Source organism: Narcine bancroftii, chromosome 3 (assembly GCF_036971445.1).
Source record: "Narcine bancroftii isolate sNarBan1 chromosome 3, sNarBan1.hap1, whole genome shotgun sequence".
Lineage (NCBI taxonomy): Eukaryota > Metazoa > Chordata > Chondrichthyes > Torpediniformes > Narcinidae > Narcine > Narcine bancroftii.
Genome location: NC_091471.1, coordinates 29,069,183 through 29,093,659, shown reverse-complemented (window position 1 = coordinate 29,093,659; position 24,477 = coordinate 29,069,183). Strand labels below are relative to the sequence as shown.

The 24,477-nt window shown below is 41.0% G+C and overlaps 1 protein-coding gene across 4 annotated transcripts in view; it reads left to right on the top strand.

The window, feature by feature from the left end:
- Positions 1-24,477, top strand: part of rnf212 (ring finger protein 212) — a 166,484-nt gene that overhangs the window by 8,106 nt on the left and 133,901 nt on the right. For 2 of the 4 annotated variants that reach the window (XM_069923678.1, XM_069923679.1), the window contains exons 2-6: positions 3,895-4,020; positions 12,926-12,987; positions 17,891-17,965; positions 18,054-18,110; positions 20,862-20,920. In XM_069923678.1, coding sequence (XP_069779779.1) covers positions 3,909-4,020; positions 12,926-12,987; positions 17,891-17,965; positions 18,054-18,110; positions 20,862-20,920 — 365 coding nt within the window. In that variant the 5' untranslated portion in view covers positions 3,895-3,908. Of the gene's footprint in view, positions 1-3,894; positions 4,021-12,925; positions 12,988-17,890; positions 17,966-18,053; positions 18,111-20,861; positions 20,921-24,477 lie in introns of those variants that run through there. The other 2 variants (XM_069923680.1, XM_069923681.1) reach the window with 2 other exon arrangements.

Below are 24,477 nucleotides of genomic sequence, written 5' to 3'. Positions count from 1 at the left end.
GCCCCCAGGCAGTTGCTTACAGCAGCTGCACACTCAGTTGCTTTGGCAGAGCGCTGCACTCTGCCTATTATCCCTTCCAGAGTAGGGTTGGTGTCGGCACCTCTGAGGCGCTTCTTCCGCATTCCAGTGAGTAGGTATTTAACCACAAGGGAGGAGATTATGTGGCTTTACAAGGGGAGTTCAAGCCACCTTAAAGGGCCTATTGAGTGTGGTCCCAAAGAACCTTGGTAAAACTGAAGTCTCCTATGGTTTTACCTCACTCAAAGGAAAATAGCCATAGTGAGAACCATAGAACATTACAACACAGAAAACAGGCCTTTTGGCACTTCTAGTCAGTGCTGAACTATTTTCTGCCTAGTCTGACTGACCTGCACCCAGTCCATAGCCGTGTATATCCCTCCCCTCCATGTAACTGTCTAAATTTTTCTCCAATGTGAAAACTGAGCTCACATTCACCACTTCAGCTTGTTCCACTCTCCACTACTCTGAAGAAGTTCCCCCTAAATTTTTCCACTTTCACCCTTGACCCATGTCCTCTGGTTTGTATCTTACTTTTCTTCAGTGGGAAAAGCCTACTTGCATTTACTCTATACCCCTGATAATTTTGTATACCTCTGTCAAATCTCTCCTCATTCTTCTATTGCCTAGGGAATAAAGTTGTAAATAGTTTAACATTTCCCTGTAACTCATTTTCTGAAATCCTGGCAACATTCTGGTAAATTTTCTCTGCACTCTTTAAATCTATTGATCTATTGATATCTTTCCTGTAGTTAGATGACCAAAGTCAGTCCTTCCAGCCCCAACATATCAATATAAGATTTCTTCAATGCATAATCAGAATTTATTGTCATGAGCAAGTCATGAAATTCGGTATTTTTTTGCAGCAGTATCATAATGTAAATATTCATATTATAACTTACAACATTACTATAAAAAAAAGTACATAAAGTCTTTGGTTCATTGATTATTCAGGAATCTGATGGCAGCGGGGAAGAAGTTGTCCTTATGCCATTGAGTGCTTGCCTTTAGGCTCATGTAGCTTTTTCTTGATGAAGAGGGCTTTAAATAAAATTAAAAAAAAAGAGGGCATAGCGTGGGAAGTGAGGGTCTTTGAGGATAGAGGCTGCTTTTTATAAAACACCACCTCATGTTGATGTCCTCGATGGAGTGAAGTCTGGTGCTTGTGAAGTTGCAGGCCGAGTTAACAACCCTCTGAAATTTATTCTTGTCCTGAGAGTTGGCACCTCCATAACAGACAGTGATTCAACCTGCCAGAATGCTCTTGAGAGTCTTTAGTGATGTTCTGGATCTCCTCATAAATCTCAAAGTATAGCCACTATTATTGCATCAACATGGAGGCACCAGGACACATCTTTGGAGATATTGACACCCAGAATTTGAAGTTCTTGACCCTCTATTACTGAGCCCTCAGTGAGGACTGGGTTGGATTCCCCTAACTTCCTCCTGAAGTCTACAATCTTATCCTTTGTTTTGCTGATGTTGAGTGCAAGGTGGTTGTCGTTACACCATTCAATAAGCTGATATCCCTCCTGTACGCTTCCTCTTTGCTGTTTGTGAATCTCCTGACAATTGCAGTGTCAAACATAGATAGCATTGGAATTGTGCTTGGCCACACAATCATTGGTGTACAATGAGTAGAGCAGTGGGCTAAGCACGCATCCTTGGGGTGAACCTGTGTTGAGAATCAGTGAGGAGGAGACCTTGTTTCCAATTTGTATTGACTGTAGTTTTCTGATGAGAAAGTAGAGGATTTAGTTGCAGAGTGGGGGTACAAAGGCCTAGAATTTGCAGCATCTTGACCATCCTTGAGGGAATAATGTTATTGAAGGCTGAGCTGTAGACTATGAAGAGCAACTGTATGTATGAATTGAAAACAATGTGATCCAGAGCTGAGTGGAGAGCCAGAGATATTGCAACTGCTGTGGAACAATTGTGACGATAGGTGAATTGCAGTGGGTCCAGGTCTATGCTTAGGTACATGTTAATTCTGGCCATGACCAACCTCTCAAAGCATTTCAACACAGTAGAAGTTAGTGCTACTGTATGGTAGTCATTGAGGCAGCTCACACTACTCTCCTTTGGTCCCGTGATGATTGATGCCCTTTTGGAGCAGCTGGGAACCTCGAACTGCAGCAATGAGAGATTGAAAATGTCCATGAACACTGCCAGTAGTTGGTTGACACAGATTTTCAGTAGTCTGCCAGGTACACTGTCAGGACCTGACACCTTGCGAGGGCTCACCTCTTGAATGATGTTTGGTTCCTCTCTAAATGGTCATGGAAGGTGTTCAGCTCATCGGGTAATGAAGCATCACAGCCACCTAAAGTGGTTGCCCTTGCTTTGTAAACTGTAATGGCCTGTACTCCCTGCCATGGTTGGTGCATATCTGTCTCTAGCTTCCTCCCAAATTGCCACTTTGCTTCAGAGATGTAAAGATCCTGATATCTGGCCTTAAATGCCCTTGTTGTTGCCCTCAGCAGCTTGCAAATTCTCTGATTCATCCAGTGCTTCTGGTTGGGGAACACTTGGTGTGTGCACATGGGCACACACTCATTCATGCAGGTCTTGATGAAATCTGAGGTCTTGATACAGTGTGACAAGTCAAACAATCTTCAGCTACTTCATTAATGAACTTGCTTTCAGCAGAAAGGCATATATGAAAATGTTTTTGATTGTATATTATTCAGGATCTTTTACAATTCCTCATTAAATGAAAAAGTGCATGCCTACATGTAGCAGGATCTGGACAGCATTCAACATAGGCTAATAAATGGCAGGTAATGGCTGTCTCCAATATCTGTCTCCAACTCATAATGTTCAATGGTGTTACATTTGTTGGGTCCTCCACTTTTGGCATTCTGAGGGAATCCATTTCCTGGAAGCTCTTCTTGACCAGCCACACCAATTCTGCAAGAGCAAGCCAGATGTCTGGTGTCTTGTGGTAGATGGTGCCCTTCCAGACACTCTCAACCAATCTCACCATCTGCACAGCGCAAGTCAGGAGCGTGATGGAATACATTTCATTTCCCCAGATGTACGCAGTATCAGCCACTCTTGATGACTTGATACAATACAGGAAAAAGCAATTGACACCTCATCAGTTGCCCTAATTATTTGTTTCTTTCTTCTCCCAAACCCACAACTGTGGTCTATACCATTCAGAAAAGGAAGAGCGTGAGACACGTGGGGACTCCACCACCTACAGTTTCCCTCCAAATCATTTACTGTCTTGTTGTGGAATTGCATCACCGCTTCTTCACTGTTAGTGGGTTTAAATCTTTAAATTATCAGGGCTACAGAGGTTTGTGATCAGAGATGATCAGGATTGGGCAAACTTTGGTAAAGGGCTCAAGCATGAAATGTTGGTTATGTATCTTTACCTTTGCTATATAAAGGACATTGACCTGCTGTGCTTTCCATAATTTTATGTTTTTACTTGGGGGAAATAATGATGGCTTTGCCAACAATGCCCAGATACTGAAAGAGAACATAAAGCATTTGTTCTTTAAAAATTTTACCTTGGAATAATTTCTCAGAAAGTGTAGTACTTTTTGTGTTCCTTTAGGTTGTGTTTTTTTTTTAAATGATAGTATTGGTTCCATTATGGAAATACTATGACATTTTAAACTAAGAACTGAAAAAGTGGGTTGTACAGATAGCAACTGTAACTCTGTTACAGCTGTCTGTCAGGAGTTCTCGCTGTGTCTGCGTGGGTTTCCTTTGGGTGGTCCAGTTTTATCTCACCGTTTAATTGTATGTTAATTGGGTGGCTTGGGCTCTTGGGCTGAAGGGGTCTGTACTGCGCTGCATGTTTAATTTTAAAATTTAAATTAATGTAAAATGTAAATTTTAAATTTAAATTTTGTTTTTCAGATTATCTGGGTGACATGTCTATTTGGGTCTTTTGTAATAGTTGTTTTCAACAGCCCAAAGCAAATGGTTGCAGATTTATTCTGACTAATTGTGGACATGTTGTCTGTGAAATGTGTCTGAGAAAAGGTAGGATTATGATACCATGAAATTAGATAATATGTGAACAATTGTAATCATAGTTTTGTGAAATTTTGAAATGTATTCTTTATAAGCATAAGTTTACATAGTTGAATTTTCAAAAGCATGAGATGGCCAGTGTAATTTGGACCATGTGGGAGGAGTTGAAAAGGGCCATTGAAGTGTGATGCAGTTGATTGGCAGGTCCCAGATAAAAGGGGTAGGGTGGGGAAGAGAAAGGCAAGGTGGAAGGTGAGTAAGCTGAAAGATGATTTATATGGGCTGATGTGGAAATAAGGTTGCCGGTGCTGGATTCTGATAAAAAGAAGGCGACGATGATGGTATAATGAGAGCTACTGGGGAAGAACTGTACAGAAGGACCAAATGGAAAAACCCACTGGAAATGTGGGTGGAAGAGGATGGAACCAGAATGGGGTTGGGGTGTGATAAGAATGTGGAGTTCTGGGTGGGGAAGGGATCAAAATCAGGTGGAGGCGGTAAGGGAAGAGAATGGAGGTATGTTAGAAGAGAGGGGACTCGTTATCTGGAAATGGAAATTTCAATGCACATTCTATCGGTCTGTAGAGTTCTATCGGTCTATCGGTCATTCTATTGGTCTGTAGACCTGTATTATAGAGTTTAGCAATGTAGGCATTACCAATGATTCTGATATTCAGAGAACATTTTGTGAATTTCCATATGTTTATAATTTTCAGCTTTAGAACACTACAGAGAACAACACAATATGGCTCCTACAATGTTGTGGCAACCTCTATAAACATAACCCACTATCAATCTAGTCCTTCTATCCCTCAGTCCATAACCTTCCCTGCACCACCCCCCCCCAGCTTTTTTTCCATTTCCTTAGTGATTTGTTACTGTGCATCGAGGTAGATTTTAAATCGAACAACTAACTGAAGTTTTGGTGTTTATTTTGAGAGTAGGTCTCCAGTACCATACTCTTGCAATATTAAATATTTCCCAAATGTCCAGCTGAAGTCAAGTTTGTCATCTGATTGTAGAAGTACAACCTGATGATACAGGTTCTCCGAATATCAGTGTAAAACATGTAGACGCACAACCAAACATAACACACATACAGACAAATATACATGTGAATGACAAATATTTTATCTAAATAAATATTGTTTTTTTTTACAAATAAGAATCTGGGATGGTCAGTGTGAGCAGTTCTTATGGTCATTCAGCATTCTCGCTGCCTGTGGGAAGAAGCTGCTCCTTACCCTGGTGGTGCTCCTGTATCTCATCCCCGATGGAAGAAGCTGCTCCTTAGCCTGGTAGTGCTCCTGTATCTCTTCCCCGATGGAAGAAGCTGCTCCTTAGCCTGGTGGTGCTCCTGTATCTCATCCTCGATGGAAGAAGCTGCTCCTTACCCTAGTGGTGCCCCTGTATCTCTTCCCCGATGGAAGAAGCTGCTCCTTAGCCTGGTGGTGCTCCTGTATCTCTTCCCTGATGGAAGAAGCTGCTCCTTAGCCTGGTGGTGCTTCTGTATCTCTTCCCTGATGGAAGAAGCTGCTCCTTAGCCTGGTGGTGCTCCTGTATCTCTTCCCTGATGGAAGAAGCTGCTCCTTAGCCTGGTGGTGCTCCTGTATCTCTTCCCTGATGGAAGAAGCTGCTCCTTAGCTTGGTGGTGCTCCTGTATTTACTGTATCTCTTCCCCGATGGAAGAAGCTGAAAGATGCTGTGTGTAGAGTGGAAGGGTCTTCAATGATTTTGTGCATCCTCTTCAGACAACAATCCCAGTAGATCATGTTGATGGGGGAAGAGGGAGACTCCAGTGATCTTCTCTGCCACACTTATGATCTTGTGAATTGACCTCTGATCCATTTCTCTTCAGCAACCATACCACACTGATGTAGCAAGCCAATAAGGTCTCGATAGAGCTCCTATGGAAGGTTGACATAATAGTGGTCTTGCCTGCTTGAGTCTTCACAGGAAATGCAGTCACTTGGCGTGGCACGGTTGGCATAGCGGTTAGTGCAATGCCTTTACGGCACCAGCGATTGGAATGGGGGCTCGAATCCTGTAATGTCTATAAGGAGTTTGTAGGTCCTTCCCATGTCTGCATGGGTTTTCTCCATGGGCTCTGTTTCCTCCCACCATTCGAAATGTACTGGGGTTGTAGGCTAATTGTTTGTAAATTGGGCAGCATGGACTCATGGGCCAAAATGGCCTGTTACTGTGCTATGTCTAAATTTAAAATTTAAATGATAAAATTTTGTGCCTTTGTGATAAGTGAGGTGATGTTGAGTGTCCATGAACTCCTAGGAACTTGGTGCTTTCCCCTCTCTACTACAGAGCTGTTGATGTGTAGTGGAGGACGGTCGTTCTTGGTCGTCCTGAAGTCCAGATTATCTCCTTTGTTTTGTCCACATTGTGACCTTCTGAATATTTCACAAGATTTTTAACCTCTTTCTCTGTAGTGTGACAGAATATATTATTTTATATTATATATAGATATGATTTTGGTAGATAAAGTGTGGCAGGTTTTTTTAGTGTAGGTGTAGAGTGTATCGAAAGAACCAAACACTTGTTGATCCAAACCAAGGCTTTTATTAACTAAAAGACTGGAGCATATCACAAGTAGGTTAATCAGTCCAGAATGACCTGGTCTGGCTAGGAGCTATCCTTTAAGACCTGCCAGTAGGTGTGGCTATGCTCTCAGCCAATCACAGTAATCCTACACTACAATCTGTACATAGACACATTGGTGATAGAATCTTCTATCACAGTAGGTCACATACAAACATTTAAAAACAGATCTCATTTAAAATACTGGAGCTCTGCTCAAGTTAGGCAGGGTGGCTCTGAGAACTTTTGCAAAAAATTTGAAGAGTGCCTAAGAGACTTCACTAATGGATTGTTGTTTTGAAAACCAACAGATGAAATAACTCTGAGGATTAGGTGCGGAGCCGAAGGCTGAGAGCTGTTTGTTATTCTAAGAGGGTCATGTGGTTCTGCAAGCTAAGAAAGACAAACAGGCTTTTCTCTGAGTGAGAGAGAGAGAGAGAGAGAGATTTCAGTTCAGCAGCAGCTGGGACTGGAACAGGACAAGCTGGCAAGCTTGTGGAAAAACCCCATTTTGAAGACAGGTTGTGAGCGCTTAGTTCGACCTGGTCAAAACCCTTGTGGACAATTCAAGAGGAGATGGCTGGCTGTATAATGCTTCCCTTGGAATAAATGAATCAGAAGAGAAACTCTCTGGTGACCTAAAAGAAAGAAGTTTCTTCGGCAAGATACTGATGTGGCTGATTAAAAGGACTCAGTTGTGGGTGTCCAGTGAACAACAAATCTCTCTCTGAAAACTGACAAGAATCTTCCTGAGCGGTATCTGTTTATCTTTCAAGCATCAAAACTTGGTGAACTTCATAAATGTCACAAATGTGCATGGCATAAGAATTGCCTGCAACAGATGAACTTGGAGGAATGAGAAATGAGATTGGACTGTGAATTAAAGAACCTTTCTAATCTTAAACACACATTGCATACATGTGAGCTTAGAATTAGAAGGGGGTTTAGTTAATAGTATAAGTTAAAGTTTGGTCCTGTTTTCATGTTTAAAGATAATTAAAAGCAACTTTTGTTTAAATAACCATTTGTCTTGGTGAATATCTATTGCTGCTGGGTTTTGGCATCCTCTGGACTCATAACAGTACTGTTGGAGCTGTATCTGGCAATGCATTCGTGGGTCAGTTGCGTGAACAGGCGAGGGATGAGCACGTAGCCCTGAGGTGTGCTGGTGCTTAGGGTGACGGTGCTCGATATTCTGCTGCTGACCCAGAGAGGCTGTGGTCTTTTTGTTAGAAAGTCCAGGATCCAATTATAGAGAAGGGCTTTGAGTCCCAGTGAGGATGGCTTTTCATCAGCCTCTGCGGAATGATCATATTAAATGACAAGCTGAATATTGGTGACATCCAACTGTGCAGTATTGCTTGATCCAGAGTTTGTTTTGATCTACAGAAATATAAGAATGAGTGGGTATGAGGAAGTGGGTTTTGCGCCTTTGGAAGACTACACAAAAGAGTCTGGAAAAACAACCAACTAAAAAACCTCACAAAGATTAGCGTATACCGAGCCGTTGTCATATCCACACACCTGTTCAGCTCCGAATCATAGGTCCTCTACCGGCATCACCTACGGCTCCTAGAACGCTTCCACCAGCGTTGTCTCCGCTCCATCCTCAACATTCATTGGAGCGACTTCATCACCAACATCGAAGTACTCGAGATGGCAGAGGCCGACAGCATCGAATCCACGCTGCTGAAGATCCAACTGCGCTGGATAGGTCACGTCTGGATGGAGGACCATCGCCTTCCCAAGATCGTGTTATATGGCGAGCTCTCCGCTGGCCACTGAGACAGAGGTGCACCAAACAAGAGGTACAAGGACTGCCGAAATAAATCTCTTGGTGCCTGCCACATTGACCACCGCCAGTGGGCTGATATCGCCTCAAACCGTGCATCTTGGTGCCTCACAGTTCGGCGGGCAGCAACCTCCTTTGAAGAAGACCGCAGAGCCCACCTCACTGACAAAAGACAAAGAAGGAAAAACCTAACCTCAACCAACCAATTTTCCCTTGCAACCGCTGCAACGGTGTCTGCCTGTCCCGCATCGGACTTGTCAGCCACAAACGAGCCTGCAGCTGATGTGGTCATTACCCCTCCATAAATCTTCGTCCGCGAAGCCAAGCCAAAGAAAAGAAGGAAAAGAAAATCTGAAGGTAGGCACAGTCAAACTTTTTTCTCTTGTAAAGCCTAGGTTCTGTGGCACATGTTGATGCTTTTGTGTTCTGGTCCTGTTGACTGCAGACAGCACTATGAGCGATGCCTCATTTGTGGCAACTTAATACCATTTAGGTGGTGGTAAGTATAATTTGCCAGTTTGCCCTGTTTGAGACAATCATTGATAAGATTTATACATTATAAACCGACTGCTATTGGTTAATTTGAAAAATTGCAAAGTCAAACCTAATTACTTGAATAATAATTCAAGAATTTTTAAATTGAACAATTACAAAACAAATGGTTTAATGCCATCTAAAAGGACAGTGTCTTGTCATGCTATCAATTATTGTAAGACAGTTGGTGATTAATTTTGAGGCCAAATTTAATATTTATAATGGATCTTTAAAATTAAGGAAATGTATGATATTGGAAAATGGCCCATCTAAAGAAACTATTTGAAACCTAATAATTGGATTGACAGAAAAAGAAAATCTAATACTGTACTGTATCAACGTGCTTTAAAAAGTTGTGATCAATAAAAAGTGCACTGATAACATTACGCATGAATTTGGTAATTCTTAGTTTTGAAGTATTAATGTCGACCAAATGGTATTACAAGCATGAACAAACAAAATATTTGGTACAGTGGGGACCAATGTGGTTGGTGTGCAGGCGAACTGGCTCTGATTGTAATGCATGGTCAGAGCAGCCTGCAGCAAAGATGACACCGGGCATCTTCCCCTCTCCCCAAAGGAAGGAGCCAGCATGCGCAAAATCTGAAAAGCTGCCAGTCAGCGATCAAGTTCTGGTTCCCAACAACAGGAACAGTTTGCATCTTTAAGAAGCCTTGACGAACCAAGTAATAAATCAGTAAGTTTTGGAACGAGCCTGTCGACTGCTGGACTTGTTGTTCGCTCTGTTAGCACGAACGCTACAAAGGTAGCGTTCAAAAGATATTTTGGATGCAGCAGCAGTGAACGCAGTTGTGTTAAAATTAACTACTTTCTGGAAACTGTGACGCCGCACTTGGTTTAGCTAAGCGGAGGCACAGTTACAGATCAGGCAAATAACATCGGACTCCATGAAGTATTTCCACGTGGTGAGCTCTTTGGATCAGGAAACTGCTGCCCAGGTAGATTACTTCATCCATGCTCCACCAGAGGAAGGCAAATATACAGCACTGAAATTACTAATCCTCAGCATCTTTGAACCCTCTAGGTGTGCAAGAGCAGCGAGGCTGATATATCTGGGAGACAGGACACCATCAGCTCTAATGGATGAAATGCTAGTGCTGGCAGAGGGACACAAGCCCTACCTCGTGTTCGAACAGGCATTTCTCGAACAACTGCCTGATGACATTTAGCTGATGCTTGCAGACGTAGACCTCATCGACCAGCCCTTCCCCCTCTTCCCCCCCCCCCCCCCCCCCCCCGGAAAGTAGCAGACATCCACTGGAAAACTAAGAGGGAGAAAAAAGCTGCCATCAGCCAGTTAACCAGAATATGGACCCTGCAGCAAACCAAGCCCAGTGGACACAGGAGTGCCAGCAACCCTGATGGAAGATGGAGGACACAGAGGACCTTTGGTGTTTCTATCATCAGAGATGGAGAACAGAAGCCGCTGCTGCCGACCACCCTGCGCGTTTCAGGGAAATGCCAGGGCCAGCCACCGCTGATGGGTTCGGCGCCTGGCCACCTAGATAGCCTGCTGCACGTGTGGGACAAAAGGTCTGGATGCCGCTTCCCCATGGACATGGGGACAGAAATCTGTATCATCTCACCCACCATCATAGAGAAAGGACCAGATAGCATGGACTCACCTTGAGAGCTGCAAACAATAGCTCCATATGGACCTATGGCAAACAGAAGGTCCAATTATAACTTGGCGCCAACACGTTTAAATGGAACTTCACGTTGGCTGTGGTGGACAAACTGTTCCTTGGCGCAGATTTCTTAAGGGCTCATGGCTTGCTGGTAGATCAGGAGGGCAAGAGGCTGGTCCATGCTGAAAACTTCCAAATATTCCCTTTCAGGGAAGCCAGACGACCTGAACCATACCTGGACTCTGTCACATTGTCCAACAATGAGTACAACAGGGTCCTGGCTGAATTCCTATCTGTGCTTAAACCGCAGTTCACCTTGACCATGCTGAAGCATGTAGTGCAGAACCACATAACCACTCAAAGGCCATGCTTGCATGTGAGGGCCAGAAGACTACCCCCGGACAAGCTCTGCCTGGCCAAAGAGGAGTTCAGGCGCAATGAAGAGCGAGGGATTGTCAGACAGCCCCTGGACCTCACCTCTACACATGGTGCTGAAGACAGCTGGAGGTTGACAGCCATGTGGAGATTAGACAGCTAAGCAAAGTCACCACGCCGAACCGCTACCCTCCTAACGCACATCCAAGATTTCGCAGCCAACCTACATGGAACCCGCATCTTTTCAAAGTTGACCTGGTATGTGTCTATCATCAAATCCTAGTGCAACCAGAATGCATCCAGAAAACTACTTTTGGCCTGTTCACATTTCTATGAATGCCTTTTGGACTAAAAACTGCTGCACAGACTTTTCAGTGCCTTATGGATGCAGTGGGCCAGAGTTTGGATTTCCTATTCATATACCTGGATGACATTCTGAAACAGCAGGAATCATAAGGACCACTTACCTTACCTCTGCCAACTGTACATCCGATTGAGGAAGTTTGGACTGACCATTAACCCAGCCAAATGCCAGTTCGTGCAGGAGACCATCGATTTCCTGGACCACAGGAATTCAAATGATGATGTGATGCCCCTGCCAAACAAAGTAGAAGCCATCCAGAACTTCAACAGGCCTACCACAGTCAAAAGGCTGCAGGAACATGTGGGCATGGTAAAGTTCTCCCACTGTTTCCTCTCAGCGGCAGCCAGCATTATGCGACCACTTTTCACCCTGATGTCGGCCAAAGCAGCTTTCGTCCAAACAAATATGGCAAACACTACCATGCAAGTACACCCCAGGACTGATGTTCCGATGGCCCTCACAGTGGATTCATCAAGCAAGGCAATCAGCAGGGCATTGGATTATCTTGTGGATGGACACTAGAAGCCCCTGGCTTTCTTCAGTAGACATTCAAGACCACCTGAGGTGAAATACAGTGCTTTCAACAGAGCTGTTAGCACTTTAACTGGCGATCCGGTACTTCAGATACTTTCTGGAAGGCAGACTGTATACAGCCTTCACCGACCACAAGCCCCTGACCTTTGCGATCACCAAGGTATCCAGTGCTGTCCGTAAGGAGTTTGAACAATCTCCCCATGTCTGCATTGGTTTCCTCCTGGTGATCCGGTTTCCTCTCACTGTTCAAAATGTACCAGAGTTGTTGATAAATTGGGTGTAATTGGGCAGCACAGCTCATGAATTGAAAGAGCCTGGTACTGTGTTGTATGTCTTAATTTAAATATTTTAAAAATCACCTTTTCTCTCCATGCTTCCACTTTCAGAGATCCATGGACTTGTACACAGGTCTTTCTGTTCCCTAATCCTCATAATATGAGGATTAAATTCCATCTGCCATTGCTCTGCTCATCTTACCAGCTTATCAATATCATCATGCAACCTGTGACCATCCTCCTCACTTTCAGCAACATCACAGATTGACATGCCCAAATTAATAATGTATACACCCAACAGTATGGGCCTTAGCAGTGTTTCTTGTGGTGCTCAGAGGCTTCCAATCACAAAACAATTCTCCATCATCACCCTCTGCACACACAATATTACAGTGCCAATTTTGGATTCAGTTTACTAACTTGTCTTAGATCAATCTTCCATGTGGAACCTTGTCAAAACTTTACTGAAATCTATGTCGACTATATCGACTGCCCACATCAATATATTTTATCTCTGGAAAAATGTAAGCAAATTAGTTGGATAGGAAATCTTTCCTGTCAAAACCATGCTGACCATCTTTGATTAATCCCTACCTTTCCAAGTGCAGATTAAACTACCCTGCCAAATATTTTCCGCCATCTTCTCTATCATTTGTTGCGTGACTCATAGGCTAATTAACCGGACTATTGCTGCTCCACTTGCAAACAAATTTATTTTCTGTTTCGTTGTCTTTGTTTCCTGTTATTAAATATGCTTTGCAAAAGGAAGAAGAATTATAAACATCTGTTTTTTTTTCAGGAAGTATGGATGTATGTTGCATATGTAAAGCACAATGTCACACTGTGTTCCTCTCAGATAAGGTATTATGACAACTAGTATAATTTTATTACTTGTTTTTTTTTCTTGCCAATTTTAATCTTTTGGATCCCACCCTCCCGCTAAAATACAGTAGGATGTTTAAGGAAGCAGTAATAATCAGTACAATTTGAAAATAATGTGGATTATTTTCTTAACTATTCAATTGTTTGCCTATTTTTGAAAATAATCATGGTTGAGCTTCTTAAATAATATGTTAGTTAATTCCACTTTTAATTTAATTAATCTGTTACCTTAATTAATTTTTCATTAAGACATTAAATCAATATTTGATTTGATATTGTGATACAAATAGTCTTAAATGAATTGAATAAATAAGTACAGTTCAATGAACTAGTTCTCTTAGTTATTCAGATGGAATTAAGAAAAAGAGTGGAACAATTAAGGAAAATATGTATTCAATAATAAACCATTCAGTGCACCATCATAAAACCTCTGTAAGATATTCATTTGATATATCTAAAGAGAACACATAAAGAAAGCAAATAAGAGGTTTTATACAACCATGTTTCTTGTATTGCTTGGAAATGTCACTTGGTGCTACTTCCATCACATGTAGGTATTAAGCCAAGATGGCCAATTTAAATTACATTTAGCACCTAATTTTATAGTGTTGCCAACTCCTAGTTTGTGATGTGCATTGGCCCTGGCCAGGATCTATTTGAGTGGATCTGACTTGACCACTCTCATAAGTAGATTTACAGCCTACTCCTTTGTTATAACTCAGTGTCTCTTGGCAAATACCTTTTTCTCTAATATTTGACTTAAGAGACTCATATCAATCCCTGGATGGCTCTCTTTTCAGCTTTCTACTCCCAAAAGCCAGAAAGATGGCCTAGAAATTTAAGAGGAGGGAAACAGCATGTAGCAAAAGAAGGGGGGCTTAGAAAATGGGATGAAAATAGAGACAAAGAGAAGGAAAATGGCACACAGTAAACAAAAGAGAGAAAGGAATTAGGATAAAGGATAGAAGGAAAACCAAATACAGGACCATTTACTGTAAAGTGACTATAGACATTGGTGAGAGGAAGTGATTGTGATTTTACACACCATGCCTGGCAGTATTATAAAAATGTTAGAATCAGGGAAAGGTTTTACATAGTTAGTCATTTGATGCTGAAGATGATTTGCTTCTATCCTTATTCTATTCTGATTCTATAGGCTCTGAAATGGCTGATCTATTTAATGGAGGATTTATACATCATTCTGCCAAAATGAGTCAAGAACACTTATGGATTGGTTGTTTGGGAGATGGTGCACTCTTTCCACTATCTATATTCAGCTTTTATGTGTACCTGATGCATGGACTTGAGATTCTCAGTCATGGTCTTGAGCGTTCCAACTCCATTGGGTCTCAGTCATGGAGTTGCAAGGGTTGATGAGGATGTTACATTTTCTCATGGAGGCTTTGAGAACATCTTTGAATCCTTTCCTTTGCCAATTCTGGTGTCATGCCGAAGCTTGAAGATCTAGGGATGCAAAGGATGTAGACTATCTTTTAGAGACACCTAAGTGTAATTAGAGATTCAATGCTCTGGATGTTTCTGAGAGAAAGCTTGGCACAGGTTCTTGCCGTAGGTGGTCTATATCTCCAATAAATTAATGTAGTTACAAGGAACTAGTCAATTAACTACGTTGGGTTGTGAGGCTAGATCATTAGAGGTATTTCAGTTTTTGGTAGATATCCTTTGAAAGATCTGGGAATGAGGATTCTGTGGAATAGGCATGTAAGGGGCATCGAGGTTAGCAGAGATCAGCTTGATCATATCGAACTGCAGGTCAGCTTAAGCACCTAGGTAAACTCCTGCTCATTTCTTGGGTTCAGGTGGGTATAGGAAGACAGGAATTACTGAAGACAAAGATGGAGATAATGCAAGGCTGTGTTGAATTTCATCATTAGGCAGGGCATCAGAAGTTATGGTGCCTGCCACATTGACCACCGCCAGTGGGCTGATCTCGCCTCCAACCGTGCATCTTGGCGCCTCACAGTTCGGCGGGCAGCAACCTCCTTGGAAGAAGACCGCAGAGCCCACCTCACTGACAAAAGACAAAGGAGGAAAAACCCAACACCCAACCCCAACCCACCAATTTTCCCCTGCAACCGCTGCAACCGTGTCTGCCTGTCCCGCATCGGACTTGTCGGCCACAATCGAGCCTGCAGCTGACGTGGACCTTTACCCCCTCCATAAATCTTCGTCCACGAAGCCAAGCCAAAGAAAGAAAGAAGTTATGGGGAGAAGGTCAGGCGGTGGGACTGAGTGGGGAAAATGGATCAGCTCATGATTGAATGGTGGGGCATATTCGATGGGCTGAATAGCCTATTTCTGCTCCATGAAAAAGTACTCCACAACAATCAAATCCTTCCCGACCTCACATCTACAATTTTTACATCCATGTGTCTATCTAAGAGTCTTTTGAATGTCAGTATTGTACAGCCTCCACCTCCGGCGTTGTACTTCAGGTACCCACCAATCTCTATGAGGGGAAAAAAGAACTTGCCCTTCAGGTCTCCCCTAAACTGTCCTCCATATCTTAAATATACGTCATTTGCTATTGTCACCACAGGAAAAAAGGTGCTGGCTGCCTCACATAATCCCATATACAGTCACCTCTCATCCTTCATTACTTCAAAAAGAAAAGCTATCTTGGTCAGCCTTGCTTCATAGGACATATTTTCCAATCCAGGTCATATCCTGGTAAATCTTCTCTGCACCTTCTCTAAAGCTTCTATATCCTTTCTGTAACAAAGCAAACAGAAATGTGGTCCAACCAGAGTTTTACAAAGCTGCAACATTACCTCATGACTCCTGACACAATCCCCTGACTATCACATTTTGTGCTCCACACATATTACCTTTGAGATCTAGAGTAGTTTTGACAATGCAAGGAATCAAATGCAAATCTTCAAAATGAAAGTAATTATGAGAGCAGAAGGAACTGGCAGCAGAGTGGAAGCAAGAGAGTTTGAGGTTGACAAATCATTCATTCACGAGTAGAGGATAGAGAAAGATGAGCTTAAGATGAATGGCCACAAAGCTAAATGGCCCCAGTCAGAGTCTGACTTGAAGGAGTGGTTTTTAGTCAAATAGAACAAAATCAGGCTGTATCTACAATCGCCATTCATTGGCATGTGGAAGAGGCATCCTGGATTCCAAGGCGGGTTTCCTTTGAATATCAAAACTTATGAAGCGAAAAGGATCTAGAATAATTATAGGTCAGCGATTTCCAAACAATTGGGAATAAAAAAAACATAGATTTTTGTTGCCAATTAAATGTACAAACTTAGAATCACACCTGTCATTAACATGGATAAAGTCCCAATGATGTTTATATGGTTTTTGACTTCAACATGTTGTCCAACATTTTATTTGTTAATTCAGATGTTACATGGTTTTTGACTTTAGCATTTTTTTTTCGATAATTCCATTCAAGCGATTAAAAATAATTTTTAATGTAGAAGCTGTTGATGCTAAAATAACTTCAATTTTATATTCCACATATAAAAGGAAGTTCTGGTATAGCATGCTTACCAGAATGAGGATTTGTTTAAAAAAAAGCATATAATGTACGCGTAATATGCATAAAAATTCAGTAGTCGCAATACGTCGTATTTTCATCCAAGCTAACATGCACCCACCTATCTATGAACCTCCAGTTTATTAACCAGATTTTTATGTGGTGTTTTTACAAAAACTTCTTTAAAATCCACACAGATAATATCCAGTAGATTTTCTCCATCAGTCTTCTCTGATTCTAAGTCAAAGAAATGAATTTGGTTAGTCAAACATGACCTGCATTTCACAAATCTGTGCCAGCTCAGTTTAATAAATTGAACAAGTACTTGTTCATTTCTTTCCTTTGATATTGCTTCCAGAAATTTATGATTATCAATGTTAAACTGATTAAAATTTCCTGTTTAACATCTCAGATTGCCATTTCCCAATCCTCTGCCATCTCTTCTGTATATTGGGAACATTGGAAGATTATACATTCTACAGTCTTACTTCTTTTAGCATATCCAGCCTATCTGAAGCATCCTTCTTAAAATGTTGTGCTCCATCCATTCCCTCTACTATCTTCACTTGGGCTGATATTTGATTAGCATTGTCTTCTTTAATAACCACTAACACAAGGTACTCATTAAATATTCTAATCTTATCCTGCGTCTGGAATTATTTATCACTCTTATCTCTGCTTTTTACTCCTTGCTGACTATTTCCATGCCTGTACAATACTTTTGTTAATTGCCATTCTATTTTCATACTCTGATGTTCTCATTTGCTCCTTTAAACATCCCCTTTTGAGTAACCTGCATTTGCTTGAAGAATTTATGTGGCATTCATCATATATCCACTTTTTATTCCATTACATTCTCTATCTCCCTCATTATTCAAAGAACACTAGCCTTAGTTCCTGTCTTTCCTTCCTGCCACAGAAATATTTCCTTCTGGAAAATCCAGTTTTGAAAATGCCATGTTTCATGTCCAGGAGCCAATTCAGATCAGCGAGGAATGATGGGTTATCAGGACTAGAGGCATACAAATGATTGCTGGAGGAACTTAGCAGATCAGGCAGCATCCATAGGTAGAAATGGTCAATCAATGTTTCAGATTCGACCCATTTATCAAGATATGATGCATATTGGATATGGCCACTGAGTTTTGTCTTAACGTCCATGATGATTGGAGATAAGATACTTGCCAGACACTGAAATAATTTAACAAGAGCAAGAAGCAAAGGATTTCAATCACAGATAAAGTGAAATAGTTTTTATTATTGCATCAATCTGCTTTAGACGGGACATGTGATCGAAATCATTCATTTTTTCCATTCACGTTTCAGGAAGTTATTTAGTTTTTTTTAATTGCATAATTCTTTTCCTTGCAGATGGATCCAGATCTTAAGGCACTTTTTACACAGCCAGAGAAAGTTTGTGAGAGATATTTAAAGGAGTTTGTGCAGGTAATAATATCCAACATAATCAGAATATAGCACTTGGATTAGTTCTGAATGCATGGCTGTAATTGTGATTCTAATTACACTCTTCTAGATTATGGACTTCCAGGAAAAACACAGGAGACATCTGTGTGCAAAAGAAACCGAAGAGGTGATGTGTTCTCTTAGTTTCTGGTTTCTGAAACTACAAATAAAACTGAATGAAATTCAATGCAAAAACAAAATCCTAGTGAAACTTACTTAATCACAATATCCACAGAACAACTTTCCTCTCATGGTAGAGTGATATATCTATTGCAGAATTCTTATTGATAACCCTGCATACATTAATATGTTGGAAGAGGGTTAGAGTATATGACCATTTAATGTATTTACACATATAACTCCAATATCAAAGCATATTTTTGGATACAAAGCTAGTGATGAAATTAGTTCCTCTATTTTAACTTTGGATTTTAGATACTAATGATTAATACAGTAAAACCCTGGTATCTGGCACCTCTGGGGATTGGTAGATGCTGGTAAGTATTTTCCAGTTGCTTGAGTCTGTATAGATGACACTTTCCTTATTGTAATATTTCCTAATTTTGAAGTATCATCTTCCAAAAGCATGACCTATGATGTTCCGAATTTCTATCTCTTTAATCCAACAAACCAAACTCTGTGGCTGTTACTTTATGTAATTTTAATTCATTGATTAAATAGATAAACATTTTGCATAATTTCACATTAAGACTTTCATAATGATGAATAACAAAGCATTTACTTTATAATGATAGATATATAAAACATATATGAAGAAGCTCAAACTTTAAAGAGATATACAGAAAAATTCCTCCTGCTCACGCTTCCTCTACATGTTGTCGAATAATGAGCAAGCTGTTGGTCTGGGCGAATATCACAACATATTACATCATAGTTACTATGGTAACACTGCAGACAATAGCTTCTTAAAGAGATAGGCACAAAATTAACTAAGAGTTAAAAAAACAAGGTTTCAACCTTTACAGTCAAATTAGCAGCAAGGTGCACCAATTTTAAACTTCCTTATTTTGTACCTATTTATAGTGACCACAATGAATCTTGCTCAAGATGCTTATTCTGATTGCATAATGTTCATCGGAGGACTGTAGTACAGGTGCTTATCCTTTTATCTAAGGCTGGACACTTCTTTCGATTATTCCTGATTATGGAATTAAAATGGTGGCAGTGCAGATTCGCGCAAAACATAAGCCCATTTTATGGAGCGATGCTGCATTGAAGCCAGCTCAATGAGCAATGTCCATCTTCATTACTCATAATCCCCATGCAGCTGGAACCAGGCTGCCATTAATCCCACATTAAAACAAAAAGAGGCTGCTCCCTTATCTGCCTCTTTCTGGCCCAGCTCAGCTGCCGTTGGCTGCTTCCCATCATCTGGTCCCTCAGCTGCTGTGGGGCTTCCCATCACCTGCTCCTCCCTTGGGCCCAGCTCTTGCTGCTGCTCAGATGCGCTGGACTCTGATTTTTCTGCAGACGCTTATGAAGAAAGCATTCCCTCGTGTTCCACTAATTAACGATGTGGACCGACAGGATTTTCAAGCATGAGTTGAGTGTGAGTCAAGTGGGGGCAGGGGGGGGTGTTGCATCGACGCTGGATGAGTGTTGCCTCACCCGAGTTGCACAGCTGATCTCTCCCCACTCGTCTGCCTAGGTCATGCAGCTGCTCTCTCCCCACTGGCCCACCTGAGACGCATAGCTGCTCTCTCCCTGCCCGCCAGAATTGCGCAGCCGCTCTCTCCCTGCCCATCCGAGTTGCGTAGCTGCTCTCTCCCCACTGGCCCGCCCGAGTGGTGTTCTCGCTCTTGCTAGAACACCTGAAAATATACTGTACATGCAGTTAAAAAAAATGTTTGGTTTTTGGAGGTATTCAATTTTCAGAATCACAGATAAAGGGGTAAGGACCTGTACTGCTACCTAAGCTCTCATCTTACTCTCAAGGAGAAAGTTCCCTGAAATTACCTCCATTACTTGAAGTTGTTGAAAAGTTGGTAAATTCAGCACTTTACATCCAGCTAAGTTTCTTTAGCCGTAAGAGATTATGTTATAAAGTTTGTACAGTTCATGGAGATTTCAGGTTTCTGGAAGCAAATAGACATTTCAAGTTCTTGATACAAATTGTGACAAATTGCATATTATCAGGTGGTGATAATCTTGTGTTTCCTCAAATTTTTTTATTAATCTTCCTTTTCATAACACATTTCTTTGAAAAAGTATAATTTTATTATTGCTGAAACCAAAAGATATAATGATTTGCAGATGCTCAAATAGTATGTATCAACGCTCAAAATAAAGAGGAAACAGCTTAACTGTAAAGGCTTATCGTATGTTATTTAGATACTGAGATCCAATTTGGGATTATGAGTATAGACCTCCTAAAATTATTTTTGAGAGCTATGTGGATTTCTGCAGTTTCTGCAGAGGTCATCAGTACCTTAGATGACCTGGGGAAATGGTATATCTCAGCTCATGATAATGCAGGTTGATTGAGCTTGACGCAATTGTGAGGGAGTGCCAGCCAACTTCAGGTATTTATTTTTATAGCATTTTGGGTAATTAGGACAAAGAGAAAGTGACATTTTTTGATCAGAATGATTCCTAGGAATTTTGTCCAAGCAAAACAAAAGACTCATAATCTTGGGACCTGACTTACTTGGTGTATGAAGGACGATGACAAAATATGTATGAATAAATAACTGGCCAACGAGATATAAAATGGTGCAAGATAAAATGCATAACATTTTTCAGGTGAATCAAAAATTGTTACTCCATTTACTTCTGCATTCTTAAAACTGGGAAGATAAAAATAAAATGTTCACTGAACTTTACCATTAATATGTCGAAATATGTCTGTTACTACCAGCATACAAAATTGAAAGCTTATGTGGGGCACGTCACACAGAGGAAGGAACAATTACAACGGTAGGCATTTATTTATATTACTAGTTGTTTAAGTGACATTTGGATTATTTCAGAGATTTTGGTCCAGAGCTCATGATGTGGGTTATATTAATCTGTTTGTTTATGTTCAGTAACTATGCTCCATTTCCCAAAGATGAAGGCAATTATTTCCTCAAAATTTGGTTTTCTTCTCTGCCATTACCATACAGTCCTCGTAACTTCTGCATAGAACCATAGAAATAGGCCTCTTTGATCTTCTAGTCTGTGCTGAACCATTTTTATTGCCAAGTCCCACTGACCTGTACCCAGTCCATAGCCCTCAATAACTCTCCCATCCATGTACAATTTCTAAATTCTTCTTAAATGTTAAAAAAATAAGTCGACATTCACCACTTCAGCTGGCAATCTGTTCCACACTCCCACCAATTTCTGTGTGAAGAAGTTCCCCCGAAACTTTATCCCTTTCACTCTTAACTGTGTCCTCTGGTTTGTATCTCACCTACCCTCAGTGGAAAAAGCCTTCCTACATTTGCTCTGTCCATCCCCATCATAAAGTTCTATTGCACTCCTCAGTACCTTACCATTTACTGTATTTCTCCATTGTTGACTTATCCTTTCAAAATACAACACCTCATGCTTTTCTGCATTAAATTCTGCCATTTTTCAGCACATTTTTCCAGCTGGTCCAGATCCCTCTGCAAGTTTTTAAAATCTGCTTTACTGTGCATGCCTCCAATCTTAGTGTCATCTGCAAACTTGCTGATCCAATTTATCACATTATTATCCAAGTCATTGATATAGATGACAAGCAACAATGGTCCTAGCACTGCTCCCTTACCACTAGTCACAGGTCTCCAATCTGAGAAGCAATCATCCACCATCACTCTCTGACTTTTCCCATCCAGCCATTATTGAATCCTGTTTATTACTTCACCATGAATACCTAGCGTCTGAACCTTCCTGACTAACTTCCAATGTGGGACCTTGTCAAAGGAGATAACATTCTCAGCCTTTCCTTAGTCAACTTTCCTGGTAACCTCCTCGAAAAACTATAAGATTAGTTAAACTTGACAAAGCCATGTTGACTATTCCTTATTAGTCCCTGGCTTTCCAAATAATTGTATAATCTTAGAACACTGTCCATGGTCCTGGTGCTATTGCAGAAAATTAAATTTCTGGCTGTTTTAGTGTTTCCAATTATGAAGGGACACATAATCACTTTTCAATTCAGAAGACCATGTGTTATATTTCTTGGAACTATTCCAAATTTCAACAATTTTGTAATTTAATGAAAATTGAATAGGGTCTTTAAAGGCAGCCAATCACTTTTCTAGATTAAGAAACATCTGAGTGAGCACGTGAATTGCCAAGACATAGTAGGCTACAAATCAAATGTCAGTAAATGGAATGAATATAGATAGACCCTTGGATTTCCTCACCCCCAGACCACAATCAGTGAAGATTGGTAAGAACTTCTCTTCCACAATCATTAACAGTACCCATCACAGGGGTGTGTTCTTAGCCCCCTGCTCTACTCATTTTACACCTGCGACTGTTTAACTTGGTTTGACAATAACATCATCTACAAATTTGCCGATGATACCGCAGTAGTGGGTTGAATAAAGGATATGCATGAGTCTGCAATCAGGATAGACATTGAAAACTTGGCTGAATGGTGCAGAAATAACAACCTTGCACTCAATGTCACCAAATCTAAGGAGCCGATTGTTGACTTCAGGAAAGGTAATCCAGAGGTACACAATCCAGTGGTTATTGGGGGAACCACATTTAGGTTTTTGGGAGTCACTATCTTAGAGGATCTTTATTGAACCCAAATCACCAATGGCATCATGAAGAAAGCAAAACAGTGCCTCTACTGCCTCAGGAGTTTGTGGAGGTTTGATATGACATCAGAAACCCTGGCAAATTTCTATAGATGAGTGGTGGAAAGAGTGCTGACTGGCTGCATCACGGTCTTGTATGGGAACACCAACACTTCTGGGCGTAAAGTCCTCCAAAAGGTAGTTGCCAGAGCCCAGGACATTACAGGAATAACCTCCCCACTATTGAGTACATCTATAAGGAACTCTGCTGTTGGACAGCAGCACCAATCATCAAAGACCCACACCACCCAGCATATGTTCTATTTTCACTGCTGCCATCAGGAAAGAGGTATAGGTGCCACAAGACTCACACCCCCAGGTTCAGGAACAGCTGCTACCCCTTCACCATCAGATTCTTCAACAACCACCTCAATCAGGGACTAATTTAAGGACTCTTACTTGTGCACTTTATTGATTTCTTTGCTCTCTCCGTATTGCAGTCAGTTTGTTTGCATTTATTATCTATTTACAATTGTTCTGATTGTTTACATGTTCACGCTGTGTGCATTTAATTTTTGCACTACAAATTAGTGATAATTCTGCTGTGCCTGCAGGAAAAAGGAATCTCAGTTGTATGTGATGTCATGTATGTACTCTGCCAATAAATCTGAAATCTGAATCTTGTATATCTCTGTAAAATAATGCTGTCTCCTGCATGAGGTATTAAACCAGGCAACTAAAGTATCCTGTAGTACTATTTTAAAGATAAGCAGTGTTCCATGGTGTTTTGGCCAAATTAAATTCTTATTATCCCATCGCTATTGAATGTTCTTGTGCATAAATCAGGTCCAAAATTTCCTGGATAAATCAGTGGCTACGCGTCAAAATTCTTATTGGCTCCACTGCTTTATGGGATATCACAAAAGAGTGAAAGTTATTATATAGCTAAGTTTGTCCTTCCCTTTTCTTTTGTCTCATTGTGTCGGCAGTGTTCAAAAGTTGGTAAATGCAGCACTTTACGTCCAGCTAAGTAACTTAGCTAAACTCTGCATTTTTCCAAAGCCTCAATATCAATGCCATCCATGTATACTTTATATAAATAGAACAATGCCCTCTGACTTACAGTAATGAACAGTTCTAAAAATACAAGTTGATATTCTAATTATGGATAAATTCTGAATGGAACTGAAATTGTGGATCAGAGGCAAGATCACTCCTGCTTTTTTGATGGTGAGCAGTTTACAATTCTTAATTTTTTTTCGATTTAGACATGCAGCATGGAAACAGGCCCTTTCGGCCCATAAGCCTGTACTGCCCAATTGCACCCAATTCACCTACATCCCCAATACGTTTTGAAGGGTAGGAAGAAACCAGAGCACGCTGGAAACCCATGGAGAAACAGGGAGAATGTAAAAGCTCCTATCAGACAGTGCTGGATTTGAATTCTGGTTCCTGCTGCTGTAACAGCATTGCACTAACCACTATGGTAACTGTACTGTTGAAGATGATAAAGCATTTAACACACAAAGATTACTGGAGTATTCTGGAGTTAAGTGATACTGGTGGTATTTTTTTTATCCAAAATATTAGGCAGTTTATCCTTCTCATGGAATCATAGAGTTATGTAGCATAGAAACAGCCTATTTGACCCACCATGTCCACTTTGATTTGTGAGGTCCCAGATGTATAAATCCCTTCTCCAGCAATTGGCCCATAGCTTCTTCTCTGAAGCAGTTTAAATGGTTGTCCTAGTAT